We start from the raw sequence: 12350 nt of genomic DNA, 5'->3' as shown, positions 1-12350 counted from the left end.
GTGGATTGTGTAATTACACTTGTGAAGTAAAGGTGAGAGTTGAAAGGAAGTGCCCTATGCACGGGTGAGGAACATATCTTGCGGATTGATATGTAACCATGGCTAAGAAGATGAAAAGGCAATACCTACTTCTCATCATGCTTGTAGTTTAGACTTTACTACCAATGCCTTCTGCTCATCATGTTTGTAGTTTGGACTTTACTACCAATGCCTTCTGCTCATCATGGTTGTAGTTTGGACTTTACTACCAATGCCTTCTGCTCATCATGCTTGTAGTTTGGTCTTTACTACAAATGCCTTGCCTTCTTCTCATCATGTTTGTAGTTTGGACTTTGCTACCAATGCCTTCTGCTCATCATGCTTGTAGTTTGGACTTTGCTACCAATGCCTTCTGCTCATCATGTTTGTAGTTTGGACTTTACTACCAATGCCTTCTGCTCATCATGCTTGTAGTTTGGCCTTTACTACCAATGCCTTGCCTTCTTCTTATCATGTTTTTAGTTTGCCCTTTGCTACCAGTGCCTTCTGCTCCTCATGTTTGTAGTTTGGACTTTACTACCAATGCCTTCTTCTCATCATGTTTTTAGTTTGCACTTTGCTACCAATGCCTTCTGCTCATCATGTTTGTAGTTTGGACTTTACTACCAATGCCTTCTTCTCATCATGTTTTTAGTTTGCACTTTGCTACCAATGCCTTCTGCTCATCATGTTTGTTGTTTGGACTTTACTACTAATGCCTTCTTCTCATCATGTTTTTAGTTTGCACTTTGCTACCAATGCCTTCTGCTCATCATGCTTGTAGTTTGGACTTTACTACCAATGCCTTCTGCTCATCATGCTTGTAGTTTGGACTTTACTACCAATGCCTTCTGCTCATCATGCTTGTAGTTTGGACTTTACTACAGATGCCTTCTGCTCATCATGTTTGTAGTTTGGACTTTACCACAATTCCTTCTGCTCCTCATGCTTGTAGTTTGGACTTTATTACCAATGCCTTGCCCTCTGCTTATCATGTTTTTAGGTTGCACTTTACTACCAATGCCTTCTGCTCATCATGCTTGTAGTTTGGACTTTACTACCACTTTCTAACATGCTGTTCCTCTTTTGTGCTGCTCAGGGTTCGGTGGTCAGTATTGCGAGATCAACGTTGATGACTGTCCAGGCCATAAGTGTAGGAACGGAGGGACTTGTGTGGACGGGGTGAACACCTACAGCTGCCGGTGTGCTCCGGAGTGGACTGGTAAGAAGGATTCGAAGGGAGAGGAGTCCTTGTTGGTTAGCCCCTGCCCCCTCCTCTTTACCCACAGCACCAGCACATGCTCTCCGGGAACTGCTGAGAACTTGTCCTGGTTCTGAAAGCCTTTCCCCTCCCCACCCATCATGATGGAAGCATTGGAGCTTGCTTTTTCATGCTATGCACCCTTTACCATCGCGCTGTGGAGGAGTAGGGTGATATGAAATGGATGCAATTTCCAAGAAAGCTGCAGTGAAGCTGTTTTGAGAAGAAGCTTCTCGTTCAGGGGGCTTCCACATGAGATAGATGGTCCCCCAAGTGAGAGCTGTGAGCCAGACTGGCACAGCATGATGGCGTCCGTTTCATAGAAAGGGAGGGGGTTTCCATGTTTTAGTCAGGATCTTAAGAATGAGGACACCTCAGTAATATTGAGACTTTTAGGGAGGTCTGGTCCCTCATCTTACTGTGAAGTCCCTCGAAGCCCTGCTTAAACGTTCACCTTCACTACCGTGCAAGGCGTAATAAGTGTTCCAAGCCCTGAATTCTACAGGAACGCTGTGTCACCTCTTCATTTAAACCCACAGGTTGTAGGTTGTGAATAGATTTTCACTTCTAGATGATGGTTAGTTTTATATTTGACTTTAACCTTCTCTTTCCTTCATTCTTATTACTATTAGGTCAGTTCTGCACAGAAGATGTGGACGAATGCCGGCTGCAGCCCTATCCGTGCCACAACGGTGGGACCTGTCACAATACCCACGGTGGCCACGCCTGCGTCTGTGTGAATGGCTGGACTGGCGAGAGCTGCAGTGAGAACATTGATGACTGTGCGTACCACGCTTGTTTCAGTGGGGCCACCTGCCATGACAGAGTGGCTTCTTTCTACTGCGAGTGTCCAATGGGGAGGACTGGTGAGTAGAGCCTCGGGGAGCCTCAGGAAGCGAAGTCCCTCATAAAAAAATGTCTCTTTTCTTAGATCACTCTCCTAACAGGTGAAATTGTGGCCGGCCTCTAGAGCTATGATGGATTGTATACTACTTCAGTTATGAGCTTTTTTTTTTTCAATCTTCCAGGTCTGCTTTGCCACCTGAATGATCAATGCGTCAGTAACCCATGCCCCGAAAATGCAATCTGTGACACCAACCCAGTGAACGGCCGTGTCATCTGCTCCTGCCCTCCTGGCCTCACTGGCCGTGCTTGTGACCAGGATGTTGACGAGTGCTCCATAGGTAAGTTAGGGTGGTCACCCTCAGAGCAGCTCTCCCTGGGCTGGCTTCGGCTTATGCCGTGCATATAAGGTAATTCTAATGAGAAGTATGGATTTGTGTTGATCTTCGTACTCCTATCTGAAGTATTCATGGTATTTAGTTGGCAAGTGAAACCCATAGTGTGGGGACAGCTTGAGTTCTTGCCATGGCTCTTGAAGCAGACAGTTATGGGAATTGATCTGCTTGTTTTACAGGCTTTGAGTTGTCTTAGGCCCTGACCTTGCTGACCCCAAAGAGCAGAACAACTGGCCTCATCCATCCATGCATGCCTGAGCACCAGAGTCTTACTAACTTTATGTAGCAGCGTCCATCAGTGAGAAGAATGCTCTTGAATTTGAAGGTAGAGGTGTACTCATTCTGGAAGGTTGGTAGCTCAGATATGGTCTAGGATACCTTTAGCTGGTCAGTCTCTCATTAGAGCAGTGCAGGTTTGTTGGACGCTCTTGCAGCTGTGGTGTCCACAGTACTGTATTTTATCTGCTTTGGAGTGGCGATGTTGTAGGATTGAAACCCCGTCCAGTGCAAGAGCGCTGCTCTCCTCTAGAGACATCCTCCAGGAGAGCAGACGTACACCAGTAACATCGGCTGTGTTTGGGTTTCCAGAATTGTGTCCTTCATAGGGTTGAGCCAGAGAACGGCTGAGGAGTGGCGCAGATTGGGAATTATTATTATTATTATTATTATTATTATTCAGACATTTATTAAGCGCACAGCTACCCCCAACGGGGGTGTCCCGGCGCTGAGGAATGCAGATCAAGGGGGAAGAAATTTATTGACCCGAAAATAGAAAGGTTTTTAATTTGCCCCTGAATTGAGACTCAATGTCAATGAGCCGAAGGCTGATGGGTAGTGAATTCCAGAGTTTTGACACTACCACTGCAAATGCTCTGCCACCCTTTCTTACTAGACGGAATCTAGGGGTGAGCAGAAGGTTAAGATGGTTAGACCTGAGATTAAGGGAAGAATGGACTGGTTTTAATCTATGTTTCAGGTATTTTGGGCCTTTTCCGTTGAGAGCCCTGAAAGCAAGGACCAGCGCCTTAAATTTGACACAGGCCGTGATCGGGAGCCAATGTAATTTCCTTAAATGGGGGGAGATAGAGTGTCGATAAGGGACTTTGCAGATCAACCTAGCAGCGGCGTTCTGCACAATCTGCAGCCTATGGAGGAGGTACGCCGGTAGTCCCACAAACAGGCAGTTCGCATAGTCCAAATGCGAGGTGATCAGGGCATGTATCACAGTCTTCAGTGCTTCCGTCGGGAGGAAGGGGGAAATTTTCTTTATCATGTGAAGTTTCCCGAAACATGCTGCGGTGACTTTCTGGATGTGTGTTTTAAAAGATAAATCATTGTCAAATTGGACTCCAAGATTGCGAGCCACTTTTACCGGAATAGGTGGAGGGTTGAGTTCCTTTGGCCACCAGGTGGAGGGCGACGAAGGGACAGTTTGATTAAAAAACAGCACCTCCGTCTTATCCGTATTAAGTTTTAGCGTATTGGCGGTCATCCAGGCCACAATATTGGAGAGACAGATTTTAAAATTTTCAGAGCCAGAAAGTGAGTTATCTCGGAGGGAGACAATAAGCTGCGTATCGTCAGCGTAAGATATTACTCTAACCCCCAGAGACTCAATCAGCTTTGCCAAAGGTGCCACGTAAATATTTAAAAAAAGGGGACTGAGGGCAGATCCTTGGGGCACCCCGCAGCCTAGCGGTTTCCTGTCCTTAGACCAGAAAGGATGGCACCAGACTTGTTGTGTGCGATCAGTAAGAAAGGAGGAAATCCAGGAAAGCGGGGAGCCACCGATTCCCAGCTCTCGTAGTCTGCTCAGGAGAATGGCATGGGAGACCGTGTCAAAGGCTGCGGACAGGTCGAGGAGCACAAGCATGGCTACCTCTCCCCTGTCCACAGTCTCACGCACGGTCTCCGCCACCTCCAGAAGGGCTGTCTCCGTGCTATAACCGGTCCTAAAGCCGGATTGTGAGTCGTGTAGCAGACCATTGCTTTCAACAAAGTCCGACAGTTGTTCTTGCACAATTTTTTCCAACACTTTGGCCGGTTTAGGTAGGAGAGATATCGGCCGGTAGTTACTGAGCACAGCAGGGTCTGCATCAGATTTTTTCAGCAAAGGAATAAGAGTTGCCTGCTTCCAGGTCTCCGGGAACTGGCCAGAAGCCAGAGAAGAGTTCCATATTGACAGGAGGGGCTGAACAATCGCAGGGGCGACTGTAGAGAAGACTTGAGCGGGCATAAGGTCTAAGGGTGAGCCTGATTTGCATAGTTGAAGTTTCTTCATTGCCGTATCTAAGGTGATGGGTTTAAACGCCCCAAGCCCATTGACCTTGGGCGTGAGATCACTGGGAGGTAGGCACGCTATGTCTAAGTTATTTTCTACCTTAAATGAGGCATAAATGAGGGCAATTTTCTCATGAAAATAATCAGACAGTTTATCGCAGAGTTCTTGGCAAGGTTCTGTTTTGCGCAGAAGGGCTGCGGGATTGGTGAAGTATTTCACCACTTGAAAAAGTACCTTGGCCGAGTTGTCTGCCGATTTGATTTTGTTGGAAAAATACTCCCTCATAGTTGTTTGTTTGAGTTTGTGAAACTTTTTCAGTGCCACCCTATACGATAATTTGGCGGCTGGGTCATAAGAACGACGCCAAAAGAAAAGATAAGGTCCAGCGTGTGACCGGCCATGTGTGTAGGGCCCACGACTTTCTGACAGAGATTAATGCCCTCCATTGTATCTAACAAGGAGCACGCCTTTGCGCAATTACTATCATCAGCATGTACATTAAAATCCCCCAGAACAGTGAAGTGAGGGTGTTTCAGGGAAAGGTCAGCTGAGATCGTGAGGAGATCTGTCATATGGGTGGGAGGGGTGCTGGGAGGGTTATAGATAAGTACCCCTGCACAGATCGAACGAGCTGCCTCCGAGATGCTAAAGTACATTGCTTCTATGGGTCCCAGATTGTCTAATTTTCTTGAAGCTATTTTCCAGTGGGATCTGAGAATAATAGCTATTCCCCCCCCCTGCTTTAGGTCCAGATCTATTCAGTCCAACAAATTGATAGTCAGGAGGGACTGCAAGGGCAATATCCGGATGCGAGACGTCTTTAGTCCACGTTTCAGTGAGGAACATCAGGTCCCAGGCGTTAGTTGTAAAAGAAAGCCAAATGTCGCTAGCATGTTTAGGTAAGGAGCGGCAATTGATTAAACAGGCCTTTACAACCCGAGGCAGAGGAGTGGGAGAGCTACTCTTGCTGGCGTCCCCACAAATATACCGTGGAGTTACACGGAGGGAAAATTGACAGGTTGGGCAGGTGTACCGTTGTTTAGCCAGCACTGGATTATACCTTATGTGATTGTCGGCTAAAAGAGGTCTGAGTTCTAAGAGGCTTTCTCTAGACCAGCTGCGACGTTCTACCAGATCGATTTGGGCATAGTGACCAGCGCTGGGCGCGGGACAGGCGCGGACGGGCGCAGACGGGCTTGCCTTAGGCGCGCCCGCTGCGCGTTCGGTGACACATGGGATATAAAGGGAGCGGAGTTCAAGATCAGCTCCGCCCCATGTGCTGCCGGCAACGCCCTGGGCGTTCTGGTGCCGGCCCTCCACTCAAACAGCACACAGCTGCGGGGACCGAGGCGGGAGCACAAAGGTACTGTGTATGTGCAAATAGCAAAGTTACATGTTAAAAAAATCGTATTTCATTTTTAAAACATAGCGAGTGGCAAATTCAAATGTTTATAAAATCGTGAATCACTTTACAACATTTAAAAGTACAGCAAAGGTTTACAATAATAATCTCCCACAGTGCTCAGAAATCGAGTGAACCACCTCAGGGGAGACACAAAAGGATGTAAGTGGGGTCAGGCAGCCGCCTACTCACCGCAATCCTCAGTGTGCAGTGAAGCCACTAGGCTTAAGTATTGAGCGGAGCTCAAGATCAGCTCCGCCCCATGTGCTGCCGGCAACGCCCTGGGCGTTCTGGTGCCGGTCTCCACGCCCTCCACTCAAACAGCACACAGCTGCGGGGACCGAGGCGGGAGCACAAAGGTACTGTGTATGTGCAAATAGCAAAGTTACATGTTAAAAAAATCGTATTTCATTTTTAAAACATAGCGAGTGGCAAATTCAAATGTTTATAAAATCGTGAATCACTTTACAACATTTAAAAGTACAGCAAAGGTTTACAATAATAATCTCCCACAGTGCTCAGAAATCGAGTGAACCACCTCAGGGGAGACACAAAAGGATGTAAGTGGGGTCAGGCAGCCGCCTACTCACCACAAGAAGGCGGCATATCTTATTTGTGCTTTAAACAGCTTCATAGTGTGTGCAGGTATGATTTGAAGAGTTATGAACTCGATTCCTGAAGGAAAGCACTATATCAGTGATTGTCCCTGGAAGAGTAGGCACCAGATCTGCAACACAATCATTCATTCATTGATTGGACCCCTTCGCCAACTTACCCACAGAAATTGAGCAGTGTCTGTTGCTTCGTGCCAGATAAGATCTTGATGTACCAGGTCCCCATCCCTTGTGAGTCTCATATGTGGGTCAGAGACTGCTAGCTAATCAGTTAAAGGCCCTCCAGAATGACCCTGCCATGTCCAGGAGAGTGCTCAGAGATTAGTTTAAGAGGCCAGACGGTCATTCCCTGGAGGGTGCCATTGTTTCGGTTGTAGTGATGAAAGAAGTTGCTGCCTCCTTCAGCAGATGGTCTTTTCTCCTTGTTTCTAGGTGCCAACCCCTGTGAGCACTTTGGAAAGTGTTTAAACACACAGGGCTCCTTCCAGTGCCAATGTGGAAAGGGGTACACGGGTCCCCGATGTGAGACCGACATTAACGAGTGCCTGTCCATGCCGTGCCAGAATAACGCCAGCTGTGTGGACCGCATTGGAGAGTTCACCTGCATCTGCATGTCAGGTAGGATATAGTGTCTGCTAGGGAGTGCCAGTGTCTCAAGACTCTCAGCAGACAACGCTGCCCATCTCCATGACATTCTGTAGATTGCAACCACACTCGACTGCATTGGAGACTTCGCCTGCATCTGCATGTCCGGTAGGATATAGTGTCTGCTAGGGAGCGCCAGTGTCTCAAGACTCTCAGCAGACAATGCTGCTCATCTCTATGACATTCTGTAGATTGCAAGCACACTCGACTGCATTAGAGACTTCGCCTGCATCAGCATGTCCGGTAGGATATAGTGTCTGCTAGGGAGCGCCAGTGTCTCAAGACTCTCAGCAGACAACGCTGCTCATCTACTACAACACTCTGTACATTGCAAGCACACTCGACTGCATTGGAGACTTCGCCTCCCTGTGGAGAAAAGAGTCACTTTCAAAATCCTCACTCATGCCTACACAACAACGGACCCGAATACCTCAAAGACAGAATCAACTTACACGTAGCCAAAAAAATCCTCCGATCTCCCAACCTCGCACTGGCCGAAATCTCACGCATCTACAGAGCCAGAGCAGGCAGAAGATCCTTCTCTCACATTGCAGCCAAGACCTGGAACGAGCTGCCGGCAGACATCAGACACGCCCCCTCCCTGAACACCTTCAGGAAGACCCTCAAGACCTGGCTCTTCGGCTAAACAAATCTGCGGACCTCCCCCCCTCAGCACCTTGAGACCCTCACAGGTGAGCAGCGTGCTTACCATTCCGTGATTGATTGATTGATTGATTGATTGAAGGACTCTTTCCCTGGGCTGGTGATCCTCCTGCTGAGAAGGGGCAGACCACCCTGTGCTCTGAGATCCTGCCTGCCTCGGATTCTAGTTTTCAATCACAGCTATCGTCAGAAAATTCATACACCTGCTGCTCTCTTTCTAGGTCTGAGCTCTGACAGCAGAGCTGTCAAATAGATGCATTGCCGCAATATGGGTAGAGGCCTTAGGGTCCACCCTACAGCCATTGGCTTGCTTTAACAAGACTCTTTCAGCCATTGGATGTCGATCCTGTCGATCAAGTGTCGGCTCAGCCCAGTGGAGTATACACTTCACATCTACTGCTTTTGGGTGGTTGAGTATATCCTTCCGCCTTCACTGCATGGGGGACTACTTCACAACTACGGATCTATGATTACTCCTGCTGGCAGCCCCTCGCGTGCCTCACTGCAGTATTAGCACATTAAAACCATTCCTTCCGGCTTGCTAGTGCTTATTGGGAAAACAAACTCAGGCAGAGAATATTGAAATAATGGAATTAATGTACTGGTTGAAACTGTTGGTACATCCAATTTTGGGCTGTTGTGGCAGCCTCCTAGTGGACGATGCGAATGGCCACTTCACGCCCATGGCCTTATCTTTCCTGCATTTTTTCTGATAAAAGTGAGAGAATTGAGAGAACACCTACTAGTGTCAGAAATCGCTGTGGTCAGCCTCCCCCCGCTCCTTCTCCAAAACCATACCCCTACCTAACGCTCCCTCCCACCGCAGAAGAGCGAAGGCCTATCTTGCATCTAACGATATCAAGGACCTACTCATTTCCTACTCAATCACCTTAGACACCAAAAAGATCACAGAGGGTCAAATTCTAACCATTCACGATACCCCTACAGAGAACACCCTCACAACCCTAGAGGCTCCAATATTGACAACCTTATGAGAGTGAACATCATACAGTCGCCTCCCCCTCATACACCGGTCTAACTTAAATGCGTACTACTCAACTGCAGGTCAGCCAGCAAACACGCCTCTGAAACATTCGACCTCATCCAACAAAATGAGATATATATCATCATCCATCATCGACCCATAAGAGAGGTTCTACCCTTGACCTTATCATCTCCAAAGAGGGCGCTATTCAACTGGAGTCAATCCAACCTTGTGACTGGTCAGATCACCATATTGCCTCCTTCCTCATCAAGGAAAAAACCAGACTTAACTCAGTTCAACCCCCTAAGCACAAAGTGTGGAAAAGAGACTTGAAGAAACTCAACCCAAACTCCCTACCACCCAACAGCTGCAATCGGCTACTTCCCCCTCCCGGCGATACAGACGTTCAACTTCTGACTGACCACTATCTCAATACTATGTCCACAATAATCGATGAGGTGGCGCCCATGCAACTGAAAAGAGTCTCGTCCAAGAAGACTTCCAACCCATGGTATGACGGAAGCCTCAATGAGGATAGACGGGCGATGCGAATGGCAGAGCGCACCTGGAGGTCAGCCCCTTCTGCAGTGCACCTAAAAAGTCTAAAGAAACAGAGAAACGCCTACTTCAGGAAAATAAAACGCTCAAAAAGAGACTTCTTCAGCCTCCAGCTCGCCCAAGCTAAAAACCGTCCAAGAAAACTGTTTGAGTTAGTCAGAACACAATCCAAAGAGCAACCCCAGACAATCAGCTCCATGGACGTTACCCCTTCCTGCGAAGACTTCTCTGCCTTCTTTATCCAAAAAACTGAGAGAATAAGAAGCGATCTCCTCAATGACGCTATCCTGTACTCCAACCCCTGACAAACAGCAGTGCCTCAACCAAAGAACAATGCTACTTGGTCATCCTTTGACACTTACTCCGTAGAAGAAATTGGCAGACTGCTCAGCGCCTTGAAACCTTCCAATCACCTCTCTGACCCCCTTCCTGCTAACGCTGTAAAAGACTTTTCCCCTTGGCTTCTCCCACTCTGGTCTAAGATTATCAATAGCTCTCTTCAACAAGGATCCATCCCCAACGCCCTCAAAGTAGGGCAAGTCACACCGCTACTAAAAAAACCAACAGCAGACCCCACTGATCTAAACAATTACCGCCCTATTACAAACATTCCCACTCTCGCTAAACTGTTGGAAAAATGCGTACAACTACAATTGACTAAACACATAGATAAGTTTGCTCTCCTAAACGCTCATCAGTCAGGCTTCCGAGCAGGGCACAGTACTGAAACTGCCATGACTCACATAGTGGACGACGCCCTCCAAATCCTAGACCAAAACGATACCTGTCTCCTCATCCTTCTGGATCTCTCCTCAGCATTCGATACAGTTAAACATGAGAACTTACTCGAACTGTTAAACACAAGAATGGGCATATCTGGGACTGTTCTAAAGTGGTTCACCTCATTTCTACACAACCGGACACAAAGAATCAAAAGCAACAACCTGCTGTCCTCTCCGGTACCTGTATCGCTAGGCGTCCCTCAAGGATCCTCCCTCTCCCCAACACTGTTCAACCTAGTTATGGAACCTCTCACTACGTTGTTACAGGCTTCTAATGTGCACTTTCACATGTATGCCGACGACACCCAACTTTATCTCAAAATACAATCTCCCAAGGACATCATGCTGCTGAACACCACGATCAGAAACACCCAATCCTGGCTTGCTGAGAATCACCTCAAACTCAATGCTCTGAAGACCGAATTCCTCCTGATCTCACCTCCCGCTAAAATATCCACGGCTCAAACATGGCTCAAGCAATTAACAGCTCTAAATGTACAGCCCATCGTAGTAGACTCAGCAAAATCTTTAGGCATAACACTTGACACCAATCTCAACATGCAGCAGCACATCAGCAAGGCAACCAAAGGAGCAAACTTCCAAATCAATACCCTGAGAAAACTTAAACCCTTCCTTCCTGCCAAAGACTTCCAAACTGCAGTACAATCTATAGTCATCCCGCACATAGAATACGGTAGCACCGCCCTCTGCGGGCTCCCCCTAACTACAACGGCACCCCTAAGAGCGTCCCTTAACGCCGCAGCGAGACTCGTCACAGGCTCAAAAAAACACTCGCATATCTCCCCGGACTTTAAATCACTGAACTGGCTACCTTTTGGAGCCAGAATTCAACTGAAAATCGCATGCATGACACACAAGGCTGTGCATGTGAATTCACCCGCCTACCTCACTCAAAAGTTGACAATTTCGGGTGGCTCCCGAACTACTAGAAGCACAAACAATCTTTTGCTGAAACCTCGAAGATTTCGGAAGGAAAAAACGTATAAACGCTCCTTTTCAGGAATGGCACCCAGGATCTGGAACTCACTCCCTCCTGAAACAAGGCTCATCTCCTCCAACACAATCTTTAAGAAAGAAGTTAAAGCGATCCTCATGGCAAAATACACATGACCTATTACTCCGTATCACTCATGAATCTGCTCTGTAAGTCCTGCCCGACCTTGGCCTATTGTACCACCCGTATTATCGAATTACGTAATTGTATACGCTCACTCTTTGTATTTTGTTATAATGTTTGATGCACCTGGTTGATTATGTATATTGTTATATTGTTGACGCACCTGGTTGACTTTGCACACTTTACCCTCTCCACCCCAACGATCCTTACTTCCCTTCTACTGTCGCACCTGTGGGACTATACATCCTGCACACACCCACCTCAACTTGGCCCACCTTTAAACTCTAAATACTCTAAACACGCTTAAGCAAGTATATGCTCCTTGTTATTGCACTTTATGCTATTGACGCAATTGTTTGTCTATACTCAGTGTACCTACACTACCACACCTGTGACCTACCTCATGTCCTTTGACCTACCTATGTAACTAGCACCTTGTACCTAACTACCTCATATATCACTTTGTATATACGCTTTATTACTTTGTATTTTTACTTTGTATTTTTACTTGTAAAGCGCTCTGATATCTGCAAAGATCTTGTTCGCGCTGTATAAAACTCTCAAAATAAATAAATCCTCACCGAAACTTGGCTCAATCCCGCTTCCACTCCCTTCCTAGACCTCTTGCTGCCTCCTACCCAAGACATAATCCATCTAGATAGAGTTTGAAGACGGGTGGTGGCCTAGCTTCTACTCCCTTCCTAGACCTCTTACTGCCTCCTACCCATGACATAATCCATCTAGACAGAGCTTTGAATATGGGTG

The 12350-nt window shown here is 47.2% G+C and overlaps 1 protein-coding gene across 1 annotated transcript in view; it reads left to right on the top strand.

Annotated features, from left to right (window-relative positions):
• LOC144758201 (uncharacterized) overlaps window positions 1-12350 on the top strand; it is a 122315-nt gene that overhangs the window by 80828 nt on the left and 29137 nt on the right. The window contains exons 18-21 of the mRNA XM_078646416.1: window positions 1118-1240; window positions 1912-2145; window positions 2308-2463; window positions 7247-7432. Of these exons, the coding sequence (XP_078502542.1) occupies window positions 1118-1240; window positions 1912-2145; window positions 2308-2463; window positions 7247-7432 (699 nt within the window). The remainder of the gene's footprint in view (window positions 1-1117; window positions 1241-1911; window positions 2146-2307; window positions 2464-7246; window positions 7433-12350) is intronic.

This window comes from Lissotriton helveticus, chromosome 1_1 (genome assembly GCF_964261635.1).
Source record: "Lissotriton helveticus chromosome 1_1, aLisHel1.1, whole genome shotgun sequence".
Taxonomy (NCBI): Eukaryota; Metazoa; Chordata; class Amphibia; order Caudata; family Salamandridae; genus Lissotriton; species Lissotriton helveticus.
This window is presented reverse-complemented; position numbering and strand designations above follow the sequence as displayed.